General features: G+C 33.1%; 1 protein-coding gene and 1 long non-coding RNA gene across 4 annotated transcripts in view; both read right to left on the reverse strand.

Moving 5' to 3' along the window:
• LOC149481399 (uncharacterized) overlaps positions 1–23,062 on the reverse strand; it is a 91,160-nt gene extending 68,098 nt beyond the window's left edge. The window contains exons 1-4 of one of the 3 annotated variants that reach the window (XM_089705025.1): positions 22,281–23,062; positions 6,235–6,465; positions 4,919–5,143; positions 4,141–4,878 (exon numbers count right to left, since the gene is read on the reverse strand). In XM_089705025.1, the coding sequence (XP_089561151.1) occupies positions 4,961–5,143; positions 6,235–6,465; positions 22,281–23,042 (1,176 nt within the window). In that variant the 5' untranslated portion in view covers positions 23,043–23,062 and the 3' untranslated portion in view covers positions 4,141–4,878; positions 4,919–4,960. Of the gene's footprint in view, positions 1–4,140; positions 5,144–6,234; positions 6,466–22,280 lie in introns of those variants that run through there. The other 2 variants (XM_089705026.1, XM_089705024.1) reach the window with 2 other exon arrangements.
• On the reverse strand, positions 15,292–16,720 carry LOC149481405 (uncharacterized). Its single transcript, XR_016316799.1, has 2 exons — positions 16,454–16,720; positions 15,292–15,994 (listed from the first exon to the last, which is right to left on the reverse strand). It is a non-coding gene; the product is annotated as an uncharacterized LOC149481405 (long non-coding RNA).
• Positions 23,063–24,637: the final 1,575 nt, after the last annotated feature.

The following is a 24,637-nucleotide window of genomic DNA, read 5'->3' on the forward strand; positions in this document are numbered from 1 at the left end:
TATTTAGTAGGCTGTGTAGTAAAGTGAATAGAAGCGTGTTCTATTTTTTTGCGAGTGGACTGCGAGTAGCCACGTCCCGCGCGCCCTCCCTTCCCCCTCACTCGCAGCGTGCCTGCACTCGCACTAATCACCTTCACTCGCAGTCAATTGGACACTACTCGCACTACACACCTGCGCTCGCACTAATCACCTGCACTCGCAGTCAATTGGACACTACTCGCACTACACACCTGCACTCGCACTAATCACCTGCACTCACACTAATCAAAGTGTGAACCAGCCATTAATGCCCAGCAACCCTGCGGATGTCGTAACTCCACTTTGTAGCGAGCTGCGTAGGTATATTTTATTTGCTTAAATGGACTAATCTCAGGAATTACTGGTCCGAATTGAAAAATCCTTTCAGTGTTAGAAATGATAGAAATAGAAGGCTATATGTAATTATAGAATAAATCTTTTTTCAGGAGCGCGTGGAGGTATCGAGCTGAAATTTATACCTACTGTATACTCAATTCTGCGGTCCCTTGAAGCTGTGAAATAATCAAACTTATAAGCAATCGAAAGATATAGCCGTTTATGCCGCCGCATATTTGATATTTCGACATTTGCAAGGGAGTCAAAACCTACAGGATACTTCCCGTGAACACAGAGTTTTGAAATTTGTTAAAAGGCAACGTAAATTATAGTAGACTAGCGGTCCGCCCCGGCTTCGCCCGTGGTACATATTTCGCAATAAGAGGTAGCCTATGTTATTTCTCAGGGTCTAAAGATTATCTGTGCCAAATTTCATCAGAATTGATCCAGTAGTTTATGCGTGAAAACCATACATACATACATACATCCATCTGTGCCATCTGTGCTGTGTCTTCTTTTAGTATAAGTTTTCTTTTTGTAATTTTTTTTTGTTGGCAGTACAATAAAGTATTTAAATAAATAAATAAATAAATAATACATACATACAAACCTTTCCTCTTTATAATATTAGTATAGATAAAGGAAAAATTGCTAAAAGCATAAATTTACAACACCATGAAAAATAGGTTTTTTTCGGAGAATCCGACTCGAACCTGGCCGATTTTATTTTTCTCGTTAATATCAAATAAATGATTTGGAAATAAAATTATTTTCTTAAAATAAAAACTCCGGAATAAAATAAATGTGAACCCTAAAAACATAAGTTAATCACTGCCACGGTCAAAAGTTATAAAGAGTAGAAAAAATTATATAAATGCAAAAATGTCGTATAATATATTTTATATACGTATAAATATTTTTTAATGTAATATTTTACATAATATTTAAAAGGATGTAATAGAAATATTTTTAAAAGGTTTTTTTTAACTTAAAAAAAACGGACGGAGCATAAAATAATGGGTCTTTACCCATTATTTTATGCTCCGTCCGTTTTTTTTCACGATTTTGATGAAATTTGGAAAGACACGATAGTTTTTGTCTAGAGTCTATATTTTCCTCTGACTAGGTATGCGGGTGAAACTGCGGGCAGAAAGCTAGTGAATGAGCGAATGAATGAATTAAAAAAACTTTATTGTATACAATACATTTTACAAACTTAACAATATAATATAACAATGTACAGTAGGCGACCTTATCGCTGACAGTGATCTCTACCAGGCAACCCAGAAAAGACGAGGAAAATAAATGAGTCAATAACAATAAGTGCCAGAATAAGAATTGTATAATATATACTATACCTAGTGTATAATAAATTAAAAACATACGAAAGGAGATTCATTTTTACCTTTTTTAGGAACGACAATTGAAAAACTGACTGGAAAACCTCGCGGTTTTCCTAAACGAAATACTGAGATATTGATAAAATAAGTAGTCAATTGTTTTTATTAAAATTAAATATTAAAATATACCGATTCGGTAAGTTTTTGTGAATATAATGATATTAATATATAATACAAGAGCGATATTATATAATCTATAATAATATTATAAAGCTGAAGGGTTTGTTTGTTTGAACGTGCTAATCTCAGGAACAAAATTCATTTGGTGTTAGATAGCCCATTTGCCGTGGAAGGCTATAGGCTATACATATATCATAATATAACAATATAACAGGAGGGGAGCAGGTAAAACCGCGGGGCACAGCTAGTAAGTTATAAGCGTGCCTTGTGAAGATTCATTAATTTTATTTTTGTGTAATGTTTATTTTAATAACCTTCTTTTGGCAAATAAATATAATTTTATTTTTTTTTTTATTTTTTTTTATTCAAATACCTACTTCCAATTGGGATGTCACATTGTCACACAACAGAATCTAGGGATGATTTATTGGAACGAAGTTCCTTATCGCGCGTTGTGAAAGGGGGCTAGACGGAAAAAATTCTTAGAAAAGTTGTCACGACACTTTTTGCTAGAGTTGTAAGCCGTGACGTGCGGCGTGCGCGTGGTTCTCTGTCTGTCTCTCTCTAACTTAACACTTCGTTCCATCCGGATGTCCCTTGACATCGCTCAAGTTTTTTTTCCATATTTTTAGATTTTTTAAATTCAATGCTTGAAATTTCAAAATTGAATAAAATGCGAGTGAATAGTTTGCATTTAAAGTATCTATAGTTCCATGATGTTCACAATAATTCAGAGTATAACAACGGTATACTTAACATATATTTTACCAAAAATAAAAAAATCTACGGATATTTTAAAACGTCTTATATTTAAAAATATTCGACTAATATATTATTTATTGATGAATTTAGAAAACTTGTGAAGGGCTAAAGCAATTTTGCTGGAAGTAATAATTATTATGGTTAAATTTTCACTAGGCGTAGAATTATATTATCTGAAAGAAAGAAAGAAAGAAAGAAACATTTATTTGGCTCCATGATACAATGAAAATAATACAACATAAATTTAACGATATAAACACAGATAACAAACAATTTGAAAAAAAAAAGAAAACAAGTAAACAAATAAAATCATGATATGCAACAATCTTATTACTACAGTAAAATAAAAAATAAAAAGTAAAAATTAATAAAAGAAACAGTATGTGGAGCCAAACCAGGTAGCCACTCAGTATATGTTGCAACACAGTTACAACACTGATTTTCAGTGGCCCCTCTTTGTAGTGATTGGAGCGGCAGTACGTTCGCAAATATATTACAGCTAATTATAATATAATATGTAAAGAAAGACACAAGATATACATACACATAAATAAATTTCACATTTTTGAACAATAACAATACATAATAAAGTAATACCTATACAGATAGAATGATAATATACCTACATAATATAAAATATGTTAAGCCCTATCTAATCTAATATCTAATATGTATTCTAATATATATTATAAAGGCGAAAGTTTGTAAGGATGTATGGATGTTTGATACTCTTTCACGTAAAAACTACTGAACCGATTACAGTGAAATTTAGCACACATATAGAGGGTAACTTGGATTAACACATAGGATAGTTTTTATCCCAGAAATCCCACAGGAACGGGAACTATGCGGGTTTTCCTTTGCAAACGCGGGCGAAGCCGCGGGCGGAAATCTAGTGAGAAATACGCAACTACACGCAACTAAGGTTGGATTTTGAACTCCTGTAACAGGTGTTTTTTATATTTATTTTTAAAAGAGTGTAATGTGTTGTATCTCACTGATCAATTAACGCACAGCCCAAACTACTTGACCGATCGGGCTGAAATTTGGCATGAAGATAGCAACTATGATGTAGGCATACGCTTAGAAAAGACTTTGAAAAATTCTACTTCCAAAGGGATAAAATAGGGCATGAAAGTTTGGTCCATGAAAATTTCAAATTTGTCTTTTCCACGCAGGCAAAGCTGCGGGCAACAGCTAGTTATTATTATAAATACGAGAGTCCGCCCGTTTCTAATGCTTTTTTAACACTATTTGGAGTGAAATTCTTAAAGATTTGAAATAGAGCATGCAACCATTTGCGTATGGCACTGCAGAAGCTAACGCTACTTATGGCTTGGTCGGTAGGTCATTCAGCAGAGCACAGCAGTAAGCAATAACTTAAATTAGAAAAGGCGTACAGTTAAAACACAGTTGATTTATTTATAAACATTTATTTAGATTATTTCTTCAATTATGATAAAAAGTATTTACAAACAAGTTATTAGTATGTTTCACAATATTTATAATTCAATTATTTTATACAAGATGATTTTATAATGAAGCTACATACAAAGCTGGATAATATTAGGTAGGTACAATTTTTGACATTTAAAAATAAAAAGCTTACATTAAAAACAAAAAGGAATTGGATAACTAATTATATTTTGAATGTAGAGCTCTGCTTATAAAATATAGGTATCTATAATTATTATATACTGCGATACAAATGAAACAACTTCAATGAGTATATTATAGATCTTATAATATCACTACTATAAGGCACATTTAAATTTGTATCTATAAAATATATGTATAAATATACGAAAATGAATTATGATTTAACCCATTGAGCCCCGAACGGCCCGATCAGGCCACGACACAATAGATTTTCTATTGTGTCTGTGATTCCCGGGCATGAGTTATTAAGAAATATCCCGTTTTTGAACACAAATAATTTTATTCCCAGTCATTGGTTGTAAAATAATAAATTAACTATTATAGTGCTGACTACCTATTTGGTAAAAATCGGTGTGAAATATAGTAATTATTATCTACATGTAAAAATAACTCTTAATATAGACGTGAATCCTTTTGTTGTCGATAGCAAATTTTCATTTGGTCCGAATATACAATCTTGAGTGGTACCCTAGGCACTTAAACTTTTTGAAGTGAAACTTCTTTAAGCACGTTAAGAGTAAAACTTCAAGGTCGGTATCATGGCAATACATGGAGTAAGGTGACGATTTTGGTATCTTGGAATCTTGCCAAAGTTTCAATGCTAACACGTGTGCTCGGTACACGCTCTTATTTGTAGAAAATTATTATGTAGTAAGACAATATAATTAGATAACATTCCACCGAATACAGTCATTGACGATGCCACTAAATCGTTTCGCGAACAGCTCGTTAGGGGACATGGAGACGAATTTGCTGATGTCATCATCCTGAATGTTGGGGGCTTGTTCCGCTTCCACTGTCACCATGGGTAAGATGGTGGCTCCGATCAGCACTGCGTAGGGCATTGTCTGTGGAAAACATTATATAGAATTTAACAAACCGTAAATAGGGAAGCCTAAATTGGGTAAATTGGGCTAGCTGGTTTAATTATACATGATTATAAGCTTGAAAATAAACCTCTCACAAATCTACGCATATTCCACATGCATCCTTATAAAAAAAATAACAACAAACGCAACAAAATCAAACTTACAGCTACATAAAAAATCAACAAAGTATAACCTGAGAAGCCAAAATAATTTTCAACCTATCTCGACTCGAACTAACTACGGGAAAAAAACCATACTCTTTGAAGGAGCACAAATGTTTAATAAATTGCCAAACAAGTTAAAAAATTGTAAAAGTCTAAATGTATTTAAAAAATTACTTAAAAATCACATTTACTGTAATTTAGAATAGTACAGTAGAATTTATGCTTATTTTGTATAATTATTGCATGATAACTAAAACTAGAGAACTAAGTTAATTTAATTTAAGATAGCATGTAACTCATTTTAAGTGAACAAATTGTTCTTATGAGTAATAAAGTCTTTAAACCTTAAAATATGTAGCTTCAGAACTGGAAAATGTCCTTGATTCTTCCTATCTTACACGATTAAGATATTAGAGGCTTTTTAGATTGGCCGGTTGGCTTGGTTGGTAGTAACCCTGCCTTCCAAGCCACTGGTCGTGGTTTCGATTCCCACCCGGGGCAAATATTTGTGTGATGAACGATGCTCTGTGTCTGGGTGTTAATTATCTATATAAGCATTCATTTAAAATTATATATGTATGTTTATCAGCCATCTTGTTTCCATAATACAAGAGAAAGCTTAGTATGGGATCAGATCATGCCGTGTGTGAAAATTGTCCCGAAATATTTATTTATTTTTTAAAAATAAAACCTGATTGACTGTTGAAAACGACTAGGTCGTTTCCGATAATTGATTTTTAAAAGGCATCCACTGAGCTATATTTATTTAAGAAATATTGATATATAACAATGAAACCATAATCTTATCATCAAATTACGTAAACAAACATTCAGTGGGTTCTTTGTGTGTCAGCATAAAGAGCTGATGCTCTTCCTACAAAATAAATTATTAATTTTCATACAAACCTCTTTCATATCACTATCAAACATTTCTCTAGGGTAAGCCTCCACTGGATCCACAGACAGCCTCTCCATGGCTTCACACAACGTACTATAATAGTAATCCAACAGTCTCTCATAATTCTTGGATCTGAACTCTTCATCAGAACCCATGAAGATGAAGTATATGAGGTCGGTTGCTGGGCAACCCGCGTGTACGGTCTGGTAGTCTACTGAGATGGCGTCCACTTTGGTACCCTGGAAATTGAAAAATATAGAATCAGATTTGTGGCATAGAAATATTCATAAGTCAAGATGCGGACAAATTGTTATGTTTGGAAATTCATTATAGCTATCAATTTTATACGGTAATGGTGAAAGTGATAAATGGTACCTATCTACGATAATTATGAAAATGAAAACAATATTTCAAATATATGTAAATCCATTCTAAAGTTTTAAATCGTATTCACAGACAAGAACAATGAATATAATAATTAACGAAATAACAAAACACGAAAGCATATTAATAAAAACTCATAATATGTCAAAGCTTCAAAGGATCAAATGTATAACATCACTACATAGTATAAAACAAAGTCGCTTTCTCTGTCTCTATGTCCCTATGTGCCCCGGAATCACAGACACAAAAGAAAATCTATTGTGTCGTGGACCGATCGGGCCGTTCGGGGCTAAATGGGTTAAATCTTTAAAACTACGCAACGGATTTTGATGCGGTTTTTTTTAATAGATAGAGTGATTGAAGAGGAAGGTTTTAGTATATAATTTATTATGTTTTAGACAAAGCGGGCGAAGCCGCGGGCGGAAAGCTAGTGAGATAATAAATTATGTATTTGTTTCTGACCTCCATATATAGCTGTAATGTACACGTGTGTTGTATTGTGGTAAGTGCAATTGTAATTAAGTTTCATCTTGTATTATTAACTGCAATTATTCTAATTGATACATATTATAAACGGCTTCACACCTCTATTCTGCACACAATACTTCAAATATCGTTTTACATTGTTATCTCTTAGAAAAAATATAATATTTAGGAATTTTTTTTCCATAAAAAAAATATGGCAAATTAAGTAAGTACTTACGATGAAGATGTAAAGAAAATAAATCTATACTAATATTACAAAGCTGAAGAGTTTGTTTGTTTGTTTGTTTGAACGCGCTAATCTCGGGAATTACTGGTCCGATTTGAAAAAATTCTTTCAGTATTAGATAGCCCATTTATCAAAGAAGGTTATAGGCTATATATTATCATCACGCTACGACCAACAGGGGTGGAGCCACGGGGGTGAAACCGCGCGGAGCAGCTAGTTAAAAATAAATACATACAGTGGCACAATCGAAAAGTCAAAAGTGACTTATAGACTGTTCTTCTGTCTCTTTTTTTTTAATTGTACATATAATTGATTAATAGTGGAATTGGTACATTTTAAAATGAATATTGCCAAAAATAAACGTCGACATGTTTTAATATTTTAGAAAAATATAAAGCCTTCCATTTTTATTACTTCAATAGAAAATATCTTGGCTATGTTATTGCTAAAAATACGCACAGGGGAAACAACTTTTAGAAAAGTTGATTGCTTTTTAAGTTTTTAATGATTTGAAGCTTGTTGGATTGGTCTAAACTCTAAATATTTAAAAACTTAGAACAAACTAGTCTGCGATAAAACTGTATAAAATAATTATTTAATTATAGAAATGTATAGTTCCTGGCTCTTTAATTTTTAGGAACGGGAAATTAGTAGTCAACTGTCAAACAAGACACAGGTTTTTTTTGTGGTGTTTCTCAATGTTAGCCAGAAGGGCTTCTACATTTTAACGCGGACGCGGGGGTGAACTGAAGGTTCACCCTGGCAGCGACATGCGCAAGGGCGTCCCCCCTTGACGGGGATCTCGAACCTCGGCTTGGGCTGTCGCTTGTGGAGGAAGCCGGAAGGGCCCTAGTCGGACGGGAACACAGGTTGTAATATGTTACTTGAACTGATCGTTATTATGATAGATTCCACTACAATATTATTCTTAAAAACTTTTTGATAAACAGAAATTTTCACCCAAATCACCGCAACTGTAAGTACATCACATATTTACTTTTATATGCAAGATATAATTATTACATTCATAAAGATAATATTAGCAATACTCATTACTTATATCACTATATGTAATCATTTCAATTATTATAAACTTGTAATAATATTTTGATAATACCTCACGTTAGCACAAAACTGATAATAAAATTATGCTCTATCAGTAATTATTTACATTATACTAATACTATTAAATATTATAATAATTAAAGTTAGTTCTATTGTTGGAAAAAACAATTTATATAATAATTTTATTGCGTTGTTATATAGATAATTTGTTTGCCAGTATTCTCTGTGTATAAAGTTTTTGTTCTACTTATATTATTAATTAATATTATAGCTGCGCTCCGCGGTTTTACCCACATTGCTCTTATTGGTCTTAGCGTGATGATAATAATTATATAGCTTAAGGTGATGAATTAATTTTTCTAACATTTACGGCCCTTTTTAAACCTTCGTAATTTTGATATTATTAAAGTTGTCGTGATGAAAATTCTTGACAAGAAAGTTCAATAGTAACTCAATACGTCTACCGTTTTAGAAACATGATTCCATGATATTTTCTCGATAGAAAAAAAATACAAAGTTCTCATTGTTATTTTTTTTTAATCTCTGGCATCTTCAAAATAACAAACGTAAAGTTACGACTTTTTGGATATTAACTATAAAATATACAACCTATACGTCTACCGATTCAGATTTTTGAAATATGCGATGGTTTTGAAATAAACAAGAAATACTTGAAATTAGCGCGCGACCAGCCAATATAGTGAGAGCCGCCCTGTACCTTCCTACCCCGATCGCTGCACGAGTCATTCCCGCTACGGCCGTCACACGGGGAACTTGTGTCGCTCGCGCAATCGTAACAAAGGGTGACAACATGATAAGACAAAATGAGACAAATGGGGACAATAAAGAAAATAAGAAGAAGAAACATAAAGGTTGGAGGAAAAAGAATGCTTACAATTGGAACAAATTAATGAAGTAAGTTGGTTTTATTTTAAATTTGATGATAATTGTATTATAGACGATGTTTGATATGTACCCTTGTTTTAAGTACATAACGAATGTGTAAGGTTTTTTCATTTATAGCATAGATAATCTTTTCAGAAATCCGGAATCCAGAAGGAAAATAAACCCACTGATTGTTCACAATGTGAACCCACTCCTTCGTAAGTACCTTTATTCAGTCAAAAATGTATGTTATCAACGCTCTACTGGTTTTATCGCATGATTCCATTTTTAACAAAAAGCAACAAAGTGCAAAGAAATAAAAAAATCATGGTGAACTTAGTGGAAGTATGGCGGATGTAATATGGAACAGGAGCTCATTGGAGTAGTATTATATTTAAAAAAAATACGAAAAAATTTCAAGAATTACATTTCTTAGTAGGTGGTAGATAAGTATGTTGTATAAAGAATTTGATGTTGATATTTATTTCATTTATACTTACTACACCTGTGCGAAAAATTGCTTAGTACTAAAACAGGTTTATATTCATATTTACATAGTAATGTGAGTTTTAATTTCGAAAAATTTTGTGTAAGTATATTAAATTGAGTTCCTGGGTGATCTGGAAACACAATTGGGCCCGGAAGATGGCGCTGCAGTCACTCCTCCTAATCACATGAACCGATTTGGATGAATATTTGTGTGCACATTTCATTGTTGTGGGATGATTGGTTGATTCGTTTTCACATTAGCTAATATTATGTATTTTTGTTGTTAGAAAGTAAACTTAATTTAATGTTTATAATACATTATTATTGGTATAAATAAGCCAGTGTTCGTCTCACATTGCTGTACCTGCCTACCTACCCTACCAGGGCCTAACTTTGTACTGGCTATTTTATTTTGATTATTTGTAATGAATAATTAGAATTATTATAATAGAGTGCAAAAAATAAATACATGCGTCAATATATTTTGTGTTTTTTTTCAAACAATTTTTTTATTTAAAAAAATATCATTCCGACCGCGGCTTTGCCCGCGTGGAATTAGGTTATATCGTGAATCCTGTTTTATCCCACAGAAGTGTTCAGTTCGGATAAAAAGTATCCTATCTGTAAATCCAGGCAATTAGCTATATTTTATCAAAATTGGTAATGTAGTCTTGACGTGATTAAGTAACAACTAACAAAAAAATATACAAATTAACATCCAAAGTTTCGCATCAGTTTTACTGTATTAGTGATATCTTCCACTCTTGACTTTGACTGAGAAGAATTAGGGTTTATAACTTCTTTCAGAAATAGTACCTTTCATTTCTGGGCATGATGTAATATCTACGTCAGCATCAAATTCTATCTAAATCAATTCAGTAGTCCGCGTTATTGAGTACCATTTCATTTTTTCAGAGTAACAAAATTTTTTGTTATTTTAAAGATTATTTATAACCTGTATTATTTTGTAATAAAGTAAACATTACGAAATAATAATAATTATTAATAATGTCTAATTAGTTGTTAAAAAGAGGATTATTTGTTTATAAGCAAGAAAATAAAACCAATGAATCAACAATAAAATAAATGTATAACAATATTATAACTGTATGACGACTCCATACATGTTTGTCCCGAGTCGGCCAGCGGCAGCGCGGCGAGTTTGGAAGAATGACTTCGCGCACACCCGCGTTCGCGATAGCGAGCTATTAGACTCCGCCCGCCAGGCAGTGGATTTTTTTTTGTGTATCGTCTTAAGCCTTCCTCGATAAATGGTCTGTCTAACACTGAAATAATTTTTCAAATCGGACTCGAGGTTCCTGCGTAGCGCATAAGCAAATAAACAAACTTTTCCGCTTTGTAATATTAGTACCTATAGATAAATGAGTAGGAATCCTACGTCAGACAAATGAAAGTGGTAAAAAGGAGATTAATAAATATCTATAAGTCAACATACGGAATCTTATCTGCACCTGTTTAAAATTAAATTAATAATATACTTATCAGATAATTTCGAATAAGTATTATCAGATAATTTTGGATAAGTATATCTGGCACGAGTCACCTTTCAATGTTAACAGTCTATGTAATTTGTTGTTAAAATTCCTTATAGTATAAGTCATACTTAGAACAATATGACTATAAATGAAGGTTGTAAGAAAAACATTACTTGGACTGTGTAATCAGATCGTATGTTTTTTATAGTCTCTATAGTCTATTACTGATTTGTAGGGTTCCGTACCCAAAGGGTAAAATGGGACGTTATTGGAACGAAGTTCCTTATCGCGCGTTGTGAAAGGGGGCTAGACGGAAAAAATTCTTACGAAAAGTTGTCACGACACTTTTTGCTAGAGTTGTAAGCCGTGCGGCGTGCGCGTGGTTCGTTCCATCCGGATGTCCCTTGACATCGCTCAAGTTTTAACTGAGACTTCGATGTTTGTCTGTCTGTTCGTCTATATCTTAACCGTGAAAGTTAGATAGTTGTCTGATGTATTTATGTTGCCGCTAATAAAAAAAAGATGTTAAGCAAACGGTTGGCGCATTCATAGATTGGATGACCATTTTTTGCGGAACCCTTATGTCAAGAGTCTGACTTGCACTTGACCGTTTTTTTATTATCAGGTAAATATTAACTAACCAAGTTTAAAGCGCATCACACACGATGAAGATACTATAATATTTTATGTTAAGATTCTCTAATATAAAATATTACAGTATCTTAAGGTATCCGGTATCAGCGTTCTGACCCGATTGCGTACTAAGACCCCTGTAGAACCGCCATCCTGTTACAAATGACCCGAAATTTTGTGTCAGTGTTTAATAGTAAATACATATTAAACCATAGCTTCGTATATACTATATACAAACACACTTTAATAGGTTATATTTACGCTAAAGTACATAGTTGTGAATGACGAACAGAAATAAATGATGATATACTATTATTTAATACATAGATTCCGGAGAGGATAAATTGTGCGAAGGGAGACTAATTGAGATACCCGACTATTCTCGATGAAGATATAGTTAGATAGTAGTAGATTAGTAGATATATAATTTCTATCTAGACTCTCAGAGACTTCAGCATTTAAAAATGTTGTATTCTATTGTCAATAAAGAATTTTTATTTTTTTTTATTTTTTTCTAGCTTCGTATGTTTGTAGAGGGTAATCTTCGGAAGCAGTGATTCGATCAAGAAAATTAACAGAAAGCCACATAGATTTTTTTATTATTTGAATATTTAAGGCCTGAATCGGGTAGAATTCCCTTTTAATACCGAAAATTAACTCTAGTTATAACCGTTTTTCTTCTTAGATTCTTAATGTACATATCTAAAAAAAATGTATATTAAAGTTTCGAATATGATAAAGGGCATGGTTGTTTTAATTTGTTTATTTTACAATCAGGTTTTTTGGAAAAAAATCATGAACTGAGGTCGATTTTTGGACTTTAAACCAAAACGCTAAGTCAACATAACGTCAATTATTGTAGTGTTTTTACAGTGTGTTTATGAAATTGAAACACAGGGCATGGTTGTTTTAAATTTTGATTCCATATCCAAATATCTTTTTAATAATTTTTATACGTACTTTTACTACGGTAGATTCGCGCCGGTCCCCCGATCCCGCCTTGTAAATCACCTAGCAAGGTCGCTAGCCCCTTATTAAGGCCTTAATTCTCAATGTACTCAAATTTCGTAACAGAAAAATCAGTTGTTAGTTTTTTCTTATAGGATTTATTATTTTCATTGTTGAGGTAGGTATATATGTCGGGGTTATAGTCAACTTTGCGTGAAGGTTAGAATTTGTCAATTGGCCTTCATTTTATTGGTCAAAAGGAATTTAGTGTGGAGAATTGATTTGTTTTAAAACTATGAAGTGATGTTATGATGGATGATGGTTAAACAATATTACCACAGATAATCTATACTAATATTATAAAGCTGAACAGTTTGTTTGTTTGTTTGAACGCGCTAATCTCATGAACTACTTGTCCGATTTGAAAAATTCATTCAGTGTTAGATAGCCCATTTATCGAGGAAGGCTATAGACTGTATATCATTACGCTAAGACCAACAGGAGCGGAGCCGGCGGGTGAAACCGCGGAGCGCAGCTAGTATAGGATATTACCAAGAATACAAACCGACATACATTTTTATCAAACATCGTCCATTTTGGTGCAAAAATGTAATATATTCCATAAAAATGACTTAAACTCATATTATGGTCCATATCATGATACTACATAATAATTGATAGTACAAAACAACTTAATAGTTTAACGAGTTATTATTTTTAAAATATTAAAACGCTGCGTCGGCAATTGTTTTAAGCTGATGTGATTAATTCACTTTCCGTCTATAATATTCATAATTAAATAGATAGAAATTAAAATCGCCGAAATGCATGATTGCAAATTAATACCGAGCAATTGGTTGTTTGTTTTGTACAAAAATAAATGAACTATTTCATAATGTTCGGAAAAATAACCTTTGCATCTTTCTAACATGCGTATTGATTGTAAACTACTACCAGTTTTTTTTTATTGAGAACACCAAGACATTAGATATTTTTTGTTTTATTAAGAGCAAACAAAAGAGCCGTTTTTCCATACAAACATAGTCCCCTATGTCCTCCCTGGATTGTGTCACTAGAGCAATATAATCTTTCAAAACGTAAGAAATAGGACAGATTTTCAGTTATGTTCCGTCTTCCATAAAACTAATTTTTGAACATTATATATAAAAAAAAGCAAAACGTAGGAACATAGCCTATACTTTTCTCTACTAAATTATGAAAAAACGCTCTATGGGGGAGGCTTGAGGCATAGCGCGACAGCAATTATAGATAATAGGAAACTGGAAAACCCAATTTTGAATTCTCTCCCACGTTTTGTTGGCTCTTAAAGCAAAACATTCATAAACCAAAAGTTAAACCTCAGGAACTACTGGACCGATTTAAAATTCCTTTCATAGTTTTGGTTGGGAAGGGTTGACAATTCTACAGTGAAAATACCAATTAAAGTTATGTTTTCAAATTAATTTAAAGAGATATAAGATAAAAGGAACAAAGTTATCGTGTTTACAAAGTTTTTGAACGATAACAAAACAATGTAGGGACTAATGTATTTTTAGTGTATGTATTACGATTTTGTTCTTAGCCTGAAAACGAGTAATAGGTACCTACTGTAAATGTGTATTGAAGATTTAACACTATTTTCGATACAGGATATTTGGATTGTCTGTTCCATAAGTACCTATTTAATATAAATACATTTATATATAACTAGCGGTCCGCCCCGGCTTCGCCCGTGGTACCTACATGTTTAAACTATCCTATCTCTCAAGTTGGATCGAACTGCACATTAGGACTGTTTAGGAGTCCATTGAGGACAAACATTGTGACACGAGCGGCCCGCCCCGGCTTCGCCCGTGGTACATATGAAAAATAGATGTTGGCCGATTCTCAGACTTACCCGATATGCACAGAAAATTTCATGAGAATCGGTCCACCCGTTTCGGAGGAGTATGCAGACTAACATTGTGACACGAGAATTAAGAAGATATAAATACATTTTTTTCATTTATTAATTTTTCCCATATAAACTTTATTTTAGCATACTTATGCTTTTTGGCATCTGTGCCACAGCTTTTTTAAGCTTTTATAGGTGCCATCGTTCATAAAGTTTTTTGTATCTGTGTTTTTATTGTTCCAAATAAAGAATTTTGAATTTTTTTTTTTTTTTTATATATGTTTTTTAAGGTTTTATTTACGTAGTAACAACTATGTAATCTGTCGTTGTATACAATAAGATTAATCAAAATCGGTCCACCTGTTTCGTAAGGATTATGAAATAAACGTATTTATAATATCATAAGGAATTCTCCTATATAAAGATAATTCATAGCACACACTAATAATAATATACTACGTAGGGTAACGGCACCAGTGGTCAGCCTCATAACAGCTTTTTGAAGTTTTGACAATTGCCATTTCTACAACAATCGTCGAATAAAAAAACGTACAACATGTATGGATTTATTGTTTATTGTAGTTTCGAATCAGCGTTTATCAAAAACAATAATTCTCTTAGTAAAATATATAATTAATTTTAAACAAAAAATGGCCCAGTGTCCCAGTGAACAGCCTCTAAAAACCAATAAACAGCCTTGTTGAACCCAGTGTTCAGCCTTTAGTAAGTATAACTAATTATGAGATCAAAATAAACAATGTTATATCAAAATCAACTATATAAATCACATTTTTATAGCAACGATTCACTTAGCACAAAAAAATGTATATCGCACATAATACAAATATTATTTTAAACATACTATTACAATCTCTTTGTGTCTTGTTATTTTCTAGAAACTTCTTATTATTTATCATAAAAACAGCAATAATTCTTTTTAAAGAAATCAGTGATATTAGTTTATAATATTACTAGAGGTCCGCCCCGGCTTCGCCCGTGGTACATATTTTGCAATAAAAGGTAGCCTATGTCCTTTCTCGGGTATCAAAATATCTCCATACCAAATTTCATGCAAATTGGTTCAGTAGTTTAGGCGTGATTGAGTAACAGACAGACAGACTGCAGAGTTACTTTCGCATTTATAATATTAGTATGGATTGATGTATCTATAATCCACAATATATATAATTATAATCAACCACAGGAGGATCTCTTTCGGAGGATTTCTCTGGAGGATACTGTTGTCTTGGCGGCATTTTTAGCTAGAAAAAAAGGGAACAATAATAACTTTTGGATATGAATACACATAATACCATTATTTCAGGTAAAACTTAACTAACATGAAGTATTACTTATAGATTTAAACACAAACATTCGCATTTATACTTAAAAAATATTATTTCAATAACATCGTGGCTGAATACTGGATCATTGAGACCACAGATTGAGACCTAGTGGTCAGCCGCTTGAAAAAAATATTTTGAAATGCGGCTGACCACTGGGTTTTCTAACAATTAGGAATAATCCCAGTAATCAGCCCCAGGGGCTGTCCATTGGATCTTTTATAAAAAATCAGTATCCAATGGTCAGCCCCTCAAATTTTTAAGTAAAATAACAATATTTTTTATCAAATTTCATAAAATTAAATGCTCTAAGTAATCTATAAAGTTATTATCTATAAAACACAATCACATTTCATACTAAAATATGTTATTTCTCACCTTTCAAAAGAGCACCACGTGAAACAAAAAATATTGCAGACATGACACTTCTGCTCTTGTCAGCGGACAGCACCTGTACGAACGTGTTTACTTCTCTCCCCTGACCCCCTGCTGCTCCTATCGCGTGATGCATGAACCAATAACGAAACAGAGCTTCTATTTAAGTGCGCGTGATTTGGTTATTTTGATTACAGCGATATTTATGGCCAATAAACAACGCAATAGGCTGATCACTGGTGCCTGGCTGACCACTGGTGCCGTTACCCTATACAAATTCATAGTTATCATGCATTATTAATTATTAATAATTATCGATACTAATATTATAAAGCTGTAAGCTGATGTTATGGTCATGACTAATGATTAGATAATATGTGATATGAATACCTACATAGTACATAATATTATTAAAGGTTCATTTGTATTGGAAGTATGATTTTTAAACATGCTCTTAAATTAACATAAAAAATAGGTAACTGACACAATCACTAGGTACCTACTACGGACTACCTACATACTTACATAGTCTATACTAATATTATAAAGAGGAAAGGTTTGTAATTATGTATGTATGTATGGTTTTTACGCACAAACTACTGGACCGATTTTGACGAAATTTGGCACAGACAATCTTTAGACCCTGAGAAAGAACATAGGCTACCTTTTATTGCGAAATATGTACCACGGGCGAAGCCGGGGCAGACCGCTAGTATTATTATAAAGAGGAAAGGTTTGTAATTATGTATGTATGTATGTATGTATGGTTTTCACGCATAAATTACTGGACCGATTTTGACGAAATTTGGCACAGACAATCTTTAGACCCTGAGAAAGAACATAGGCTACCTTTTATTGCGAAATATGTACCACGGGCGAAGACGGGGTGGACCGCTAGTATAAAACAAAGTGGCTAGCGTTGTCCGTCCGTTTTCTAGATAGATACAGTGATTCTCATATAATTTATTAGGTTTTAGACTTCCGAAAGCTGGTTTAATATAATAATTATTAATAACACGAGGTGACTCGACAAACGTTTTTCTGTCAATTACTTGTCACATAAAAGGGGTAGAAAAAATAGTTCTCACGAGAATTCTATTATTAAAACAAATAGTAATAAAAGTAAATTAAAAAAAAATATTATCTCTGATATATACACAACAACATCTAGTTCTAGTAATCTTATAGTTATTGAAGTGAAACTTCTTTATCGGGGTTGGAAAAAAATTTAGTGTAACATTTTTTCGTTACGCGTGACATTTTTCCGTTACGCGCCAATTTGTTTTTATCCCTTACACGCGTGATTGACGTATTTCTGTAAAGTTGCATATAGTAAATTATTTTTTGAAAAATAAAGTCATAAAGAATTTTCACTTCTTACGTGTGTACACTAGTACACGCACACATTTTATTTTTATAAATACCTACCTACAGTTTATACATAGATAATATTACAAAGGCAGTTACAGTTTATACATAGATATATTTAATACATAATAGCATAATAAAATTTAGATCAAAGCAATAGATATGATTGTTTCTAATAATCGGTGGCGCGTGTTAACACTGATTAATTGATTATTATTTAAATATTAACAAAATAATAATTCACTTAAGGCTGGGTACACACTAGAGCATTTTTACCCGACTGCGAAAGGAGTTGATGAAATGGAGAATGTTTTTCGAGTGCGAATGACGTATAAGTAGATAGTAAGGCATTATTTTATCTGTGGTATACGTATGTAAGTAATTTGGGTTGTCCAAAATTCCTTGCAATTAATTATTAAAATGATGTCTTTCTGTCTGTCTGTCTTTAATCTAAATGTAATAAAACAAATATAGATATCATTATATCAAGATTATTCAATTTCCAAATATTTTTTAATAAAGACTTTAAAACTTAAAGCGCGTCACACACGGTGAAGATACTATAATATTTTATCTTAAGATATTACAGTATCTTAAGGTATCCGGTATCAGCGTTCTGACCATCATTTTTCTTTTTGTCATTGCGTACTAAGACCCCTGTAGAACCGCCATCCGTAACAAATGTCCCGAAATTTTGTGGGTCACTTGTAACAGGATGGCGGTTCTACAGGGGTCTTAGTACGCAATGACAAAAAGAAAAATGATGGTCAGAACGCTGATACCGGATACCTTAAGATACTGTAATATAAAATATTACAGTATCTTAAGATAAAATATTATAGCATCTTCACCGTGTGTGACGCGCTTAATTCTGATTTGCTTTCAACAAAAGTTTCTCGGTAAATTACATAATATATTATGAAATTGTATCAACCTTGATTATTTGACTGCAGGTTGAACAGGTTTTTGAGCGAAATAAAATTATATATTCGTGTTATCCTTGTTAGAAAATCAAGTCATTTCATTTAGTAGTACATGGTAGTACATAAACAAAATATATCTATAGTTTAAAAAAAACTAAAACCACGCTTGTATAGTATCACTATATCACTACATCATCACTACATAGTATAAAACAAAGTCGCTTTCTCCGTCCCTATGTCCCTATCTCCCTATGTCCCTTTGTACGCTTAAATCTTTGAAACTACGCAACGGATGTTGATGTGGTTTTTTTTAATAGATATAGTGTTTCAAGAGGAAGGTTTATATGTATAATAACATCCATCAAATAGTTGAGAAGTACTGTTATTTTTGAGGTTTCTAATGTGATGTCGTAAAAAATTACATTTTTTCCGCTTACATTGCAAACGCAGGCTGAACCCCACGAGTTTTATCAAAATAATGTACTAAGTATTATACACATTGAAAAGGTCTACAGAAAAGTCCGCGGTGGTATATGTCTATCTCTTATGGATAACCCACAATAACTTTTTTTTGTCATTTACTTTTTACGACAAATAATGGCTAATTTTCGAAGCAATTTTAATTTTTAACCAATACAGCATTAATCCTTAACCAATTAAATACCTTGAATACAATGTTCATTTAATATAGATCTATATGGCCCTTTACACCGTATGATTTAAGTGAATATTTTCGAAGATATTACAGATTTAAAAATTGCGGTACGTGGCGTTTGCGGCGGTACCGGCCGGCCGCCCGGCTATACAACGTTCACAGTTTTTCTGTAGTGTATTTAGTATCAGCATTGCACCCGTGCGAAGCCGGGGCGGGTCGCTAGTAGTATAATAAAACAAAGTCGCTTTCTCTGTCCCTATGTCCCTTTGTATGCTTAAATCTTTAAAACTATGCAACGGATTTGGATGCGGTTTTTTTAATAGATAGAGTGATTCAAGAGGAAGGTTTTAGTATATAATTTATTATGTTTTAAACAAAGCGGGCGAAGCCGCGGTCGGAAAGCTAGTAGAGTATATATATTACAGTGATTACAGATTACTATATATTTAAGTTATTTTTTTAAGTCAAACAACATCTGTTATCTACAGATTACTGCATGTATCTTTGACATGGTATAAGATAATAAATTATGTAGTAAAACCTTCCACAAGAATCTGTCAATCTGTAAAAAAAACGCATCAAAATCCCTTGCGTAGTTTTATGGTTAGTCTCCATAACAAACTATTGAATGAACACAAAGGCCATTCTTCAAATTGTTCGTATTTGACCTTCTTTTAGAGATCAACAGTACAAAAACTTATATCTAAGTAAAAATAAATATTTTATGGGTAATTTGTTTGTAGTATATGTATAATTTAACACACATAAAGAGGGTAGCCTGGATTAACACATAGAATGGGTTTTATCCTGGAAATTCCACGGGAACGGGAACTATGCGGGTTTTTCTTTGAAAACGCGGGCGAAGCCGCGGGGCAAAGCTAATTAAGATAATATACATGGCAAATAGATACCCAATAGGTAATACTCTATTAATTCTATTATATGATACTAGCTGCTCCGCGCGGTTTCACCCCCGTGGCTCCACTCCTGTTGGTCGTAGTTTGATGATATAATATAGCTGCTATAACCTTCCTCGATAAATGGGCTATCTAACACCGAAAGAATTTTTCAAATCGGACCAGTAGTTCCCGAGATTAGCGCGTTCAAACAAACAAACAAACAAACAAACTCTTCAGCTTTATAATATTAGTATAGAAATGTATAGAATGGATGTATGGATGTATGGATGTATGGATGTTTGTTACTCTTTCACGTAATAACTACTGAACCGATTACAATGAAATTTAGCACACATATAGAGTGTAACTTGGATTAACACATAGGATAGGTTTTATCCCGGAAATCCCACGGGAACGGGAACTATGCGGGTTTTCCTTTGAAAACGCGGGCGAAGCCGCGGGCGGAAATCTAGTATTAGTATAGATTATTCACCGGATGATAGTGATGACTGATGACCTTTTATTGTGCTTTTATATTGGCCCAGATAAGGAATATAACAGCTCATGTTTATTACAAGGTGTTTATTAACTACATTTGTTAACGTTGCAAATAGTTTATTATTTTTATTAGCCAATTAGTCATAAATTAAATTTAGAAAATCTTTAAATATGTAAACAACTATATTTAACTTTAACTCAAACTTATTAATTGTGTGAACTTTATTGATTATATTTTGTTATATATTCGATTATTCGATTTTATCGATATTGATATTTTTTTAAAGAAATTAAAAGCTAAATAATACATACCTATATGCTATTATCAAGAGAAATGTATGAAAAGTATTGTCACAACTCACATTATTAAAGTATAAATTGATGATACGTCTCCCTTTTATAATGTACTAGCTTTCGCCCACGACTTTGTACGTGCATCCCCGTTTTTCCCCGTTCCCGCAAGAATTTCGGGAAATCCTTTCTTAGCGGATGCCTTCGTCCTAACATCTATCTGCATGCCAAATTTCAGCCCGATACGTCCAGTGGTTTGGGCTGTGCGTTGATGAGTTTTATATAATATATAGATTAAGAGCCGATATAAAACTACAAACAATTATTATTCATAGATAAAAGACATAGGTATTATGTTTATCATGTTTCAATATATTTTATTCAGAGACGTAAGATCTAAGAACTCGTTTTTGCAATCAAAATCTATCAAGTTTAGAATGAATGCATATTTTTTTATAGTCTACTATAAGTGGTCCGCCCCAGCTTCGCCCGTGCCAGAGAGAGTGCAGAGAGCCAGGAGAAGAACATAGGATACTAAATATGTACCACGGGCGAAGCCGGGGCGGACCGCTAGTAATATATAAAACTCAAAGGTGACTGATATAGTGATCTATCAACGCACAGCCCAAACCACTGGACGTATCGGGCTGAAATTTGGCATACAGGTAGATGTTAGGACGTAGGCATCCGCTAAGAAAGGATTTCCCGAAATTCTTGCGGGAACGGGGAAAAATGCACGTACAAATTCGTGGGCGGAAGTTAGTTGTAAATAATTTGGAACTTTCTATTCTAAGTTTATCTCACTGAGAAGATCAGTTTCACTTCTTGCCTTGTTCAAATATTGTTTTGCAATACCAAGAAGATTTTATTTTATTTTATATAGCCTGATTTAAGCGATTACCCATGTAGATATATGCACGTTCCTATGTGTAGTTATAGGTCTAATACTATCCGTGAACGAAATACATATTAAAAAAAAAACTCGTAATTTATCTAATTTTATTGATATTGAGAAAGATCGTCTAGAATTCGATCTAATCTACAAATTTTCAAACTAGTTTTTTAATATAAACAACAGATTACGAACGGTTTACCAAATATTTGTTCTTGAGATAGACACAGCAAAATGTAGGTATGCAGTATGTATTTGCGAATGATATCACATTGTGTAACAGTGATTAAGGAAAACGGCTTACCTTTTTCTTAAACAGCAGGTTGCTAAGCCGATAATCTCCATGTGATATCACTGCTCTACTCTTCGGAATATTATATGTACATAGTTCAGGACAAGACGATAAGTATGTCGCTACTCTCTCCTTTTGATCATCCTGTATCACAGCTAGTGCTGAATTGATCAGCTTCATCCATAAAGGCTTCATAGCTTCTATATCTTCCGGTGCTTTGCCCAATATATACTTCATATTGGCTGTTTGTTTCTCAAATTCTTCAGGATATTCCTTCGCGTAGCCAAACGACAGCGCGTGGAATAGAGCTAAGTTCTTTACACCGGCGCAAGCGTGTTCCCAGTCCATAGAATCGAATCTGTTAAAAGATTTGTAACCAGAGGCTACCAAATTCTCCATAATGACAGTTTCCTTCCCATGTTCATCGTTCGCCCCGTAGAATTGAGGGAATTTCAACCTATCCTCTTCAGGTACTTTGTATTTGTTCTGCAAGTCCTCGTACACTTTCGCCAGCTTTGTATACGTGAACTTTTCTGTGTCGAACAGCCAGTCAGCGCACATACGGTCTCTGAGAGCATCGTTGATGATTGCCACTTTAGCGAAGAGATGTAGATCATCTTTTTTCGGGGACGTGACGTCAACGAGGAATAATTGAGAGGTGTAATTAGCACCGTTTGTAGATATAGCTTTGATAGCAACGTCTCGTGGCTTGTAGCCGCGGTTATCTAGTTCCGTGTTTAACAGATTACGTAAGGTTTCCTGCGCGTCCGTCATGATTGAGACTCGATTTACGACTGCGGTGATGAGGGGCACAATATTTAGGTTTCGTTAACCACTGATTGTGATTGCATAGCGTATTGAGGTCTACTGTGATTGTTGATAATGGTCGATATGAGTAAGTTGTACTAATATAAGGTATTGTGAATAATTGTTTTGCTTTTTCAATAATTATTTTACAGTTTAAGACTGATGCTTTGACCCTTATATTGGATATAATCTGTTATGAATATGTTACAATGTTATACCTAATTACTATGCCTGAGTTATTTTATCTCAATCTATTCTCAATTTAATACAAATATTTATTAAGCAATTGAAAATAACTGGAACACTATTTATGAAGTGATTAATCAACTATTGACTATAATTGTTTATTGGATATTTAGAACTCAGCATTTAAAGAATTTGTTTATGTACATATATGATATACCTACATAGAAGTGAGAATTCGACCTATCGTACTTAATATCTATATCATAATAAATATACCTAATAACTAACATTATATATATTGTGCACTTTATTGTTTTTCAATCAACAACGTAGGTACTTAGTTCCCAAGCAAACTATCATAATTTTGATTTTTGATAAACCCATTACCCAATGTCACAATCTTATATTTTATTATTATATAAAAATGAATCGCAAAATGTGTTGGTAAGCGCATAACTCGAGAACGGCTGAACCGATTTCGATAATTCTTTTTTTATTATATTCCTTGAAGTACGAGGATGGTTCTTATGTAGAGAAAACGTAAACATGTACCACGTAAACGGACCGCTAGTTCAGAATAAAGACACTTCTTCGTCTAAAATAAGCAAGAACACACATCTCTATCTACTTATCGAAATAAAATTTACATGAATCTATAAATATTATAAAGCTTGAGTTTGTTTTATATGCTTCATTCGTCAATGAAGTCTTCCAGAAAAGATGTAAGTTTCACTATTTAATTCCTAAAAATATTTTATTTTCTATTTAATGTTAAACTTTTGTATTAATCATTCATTGAAAGTCCTTTCACAATCCTTCCTACTGTTGCGGATGTTAAATCTGACAAGAAGCATATTTGCATGTTGTTTTGTTGAAGGAAGTTCTACATATCATAATAAAAAAAATTGGTTGTCTGGTCGGTTTACTGACGATAGTTGAACGTGACAACGTCCGATTGTGCTTCTTTGTCGCTCGTTCCGCGCTCTCGCTTGCACTTCAAGCCTTACATGGAACGCCTCAGAGCGAGGTAACGCCGCATGAGTCATGTTTTTTCGTGCGTGCAGCCGGCTCTATCGAATTATAAGACGTTGGCACGTCTAAAAAATAGATTAACTTTCTAAAGTAAATTTCCAAATTTCAAAAGTTCATAGCTCAAAAACTAAAAGTTTCCCTCAATTGAATTTTCAGGTCCCTAGACAATAGCAATTTTACGTGTGGTTTTACCCAATTTCGGGTCGAAACGATGAAAAAAACATCGTGAGGAAACCAAAATGTCGAAGAATCTCATCTACCTCTGCAGCAGCTGCTATGTTCCCAACATATTTCTTTACTAATATTATAAAGCTGAAGAGTTTGTTTGTTTGAACGCGCTAATC

The sequence above is a fragment of the Colias philodice genome, chromosome 16 (assembly GCF_061535455.1).
Source record: "Colias philodice isolate Cphi_HAF_F1 chromosome 16, ilColPhil1 Martin Lab GWU primary, whole genome shotgun sequence".
NCBI classification, from domain to species: domain Eukaryota; kingdom Metazoa; phylum Arthropoda; class Insecta; order Lepidoptera; family Pieridae; genus Colias; species Colias philodice.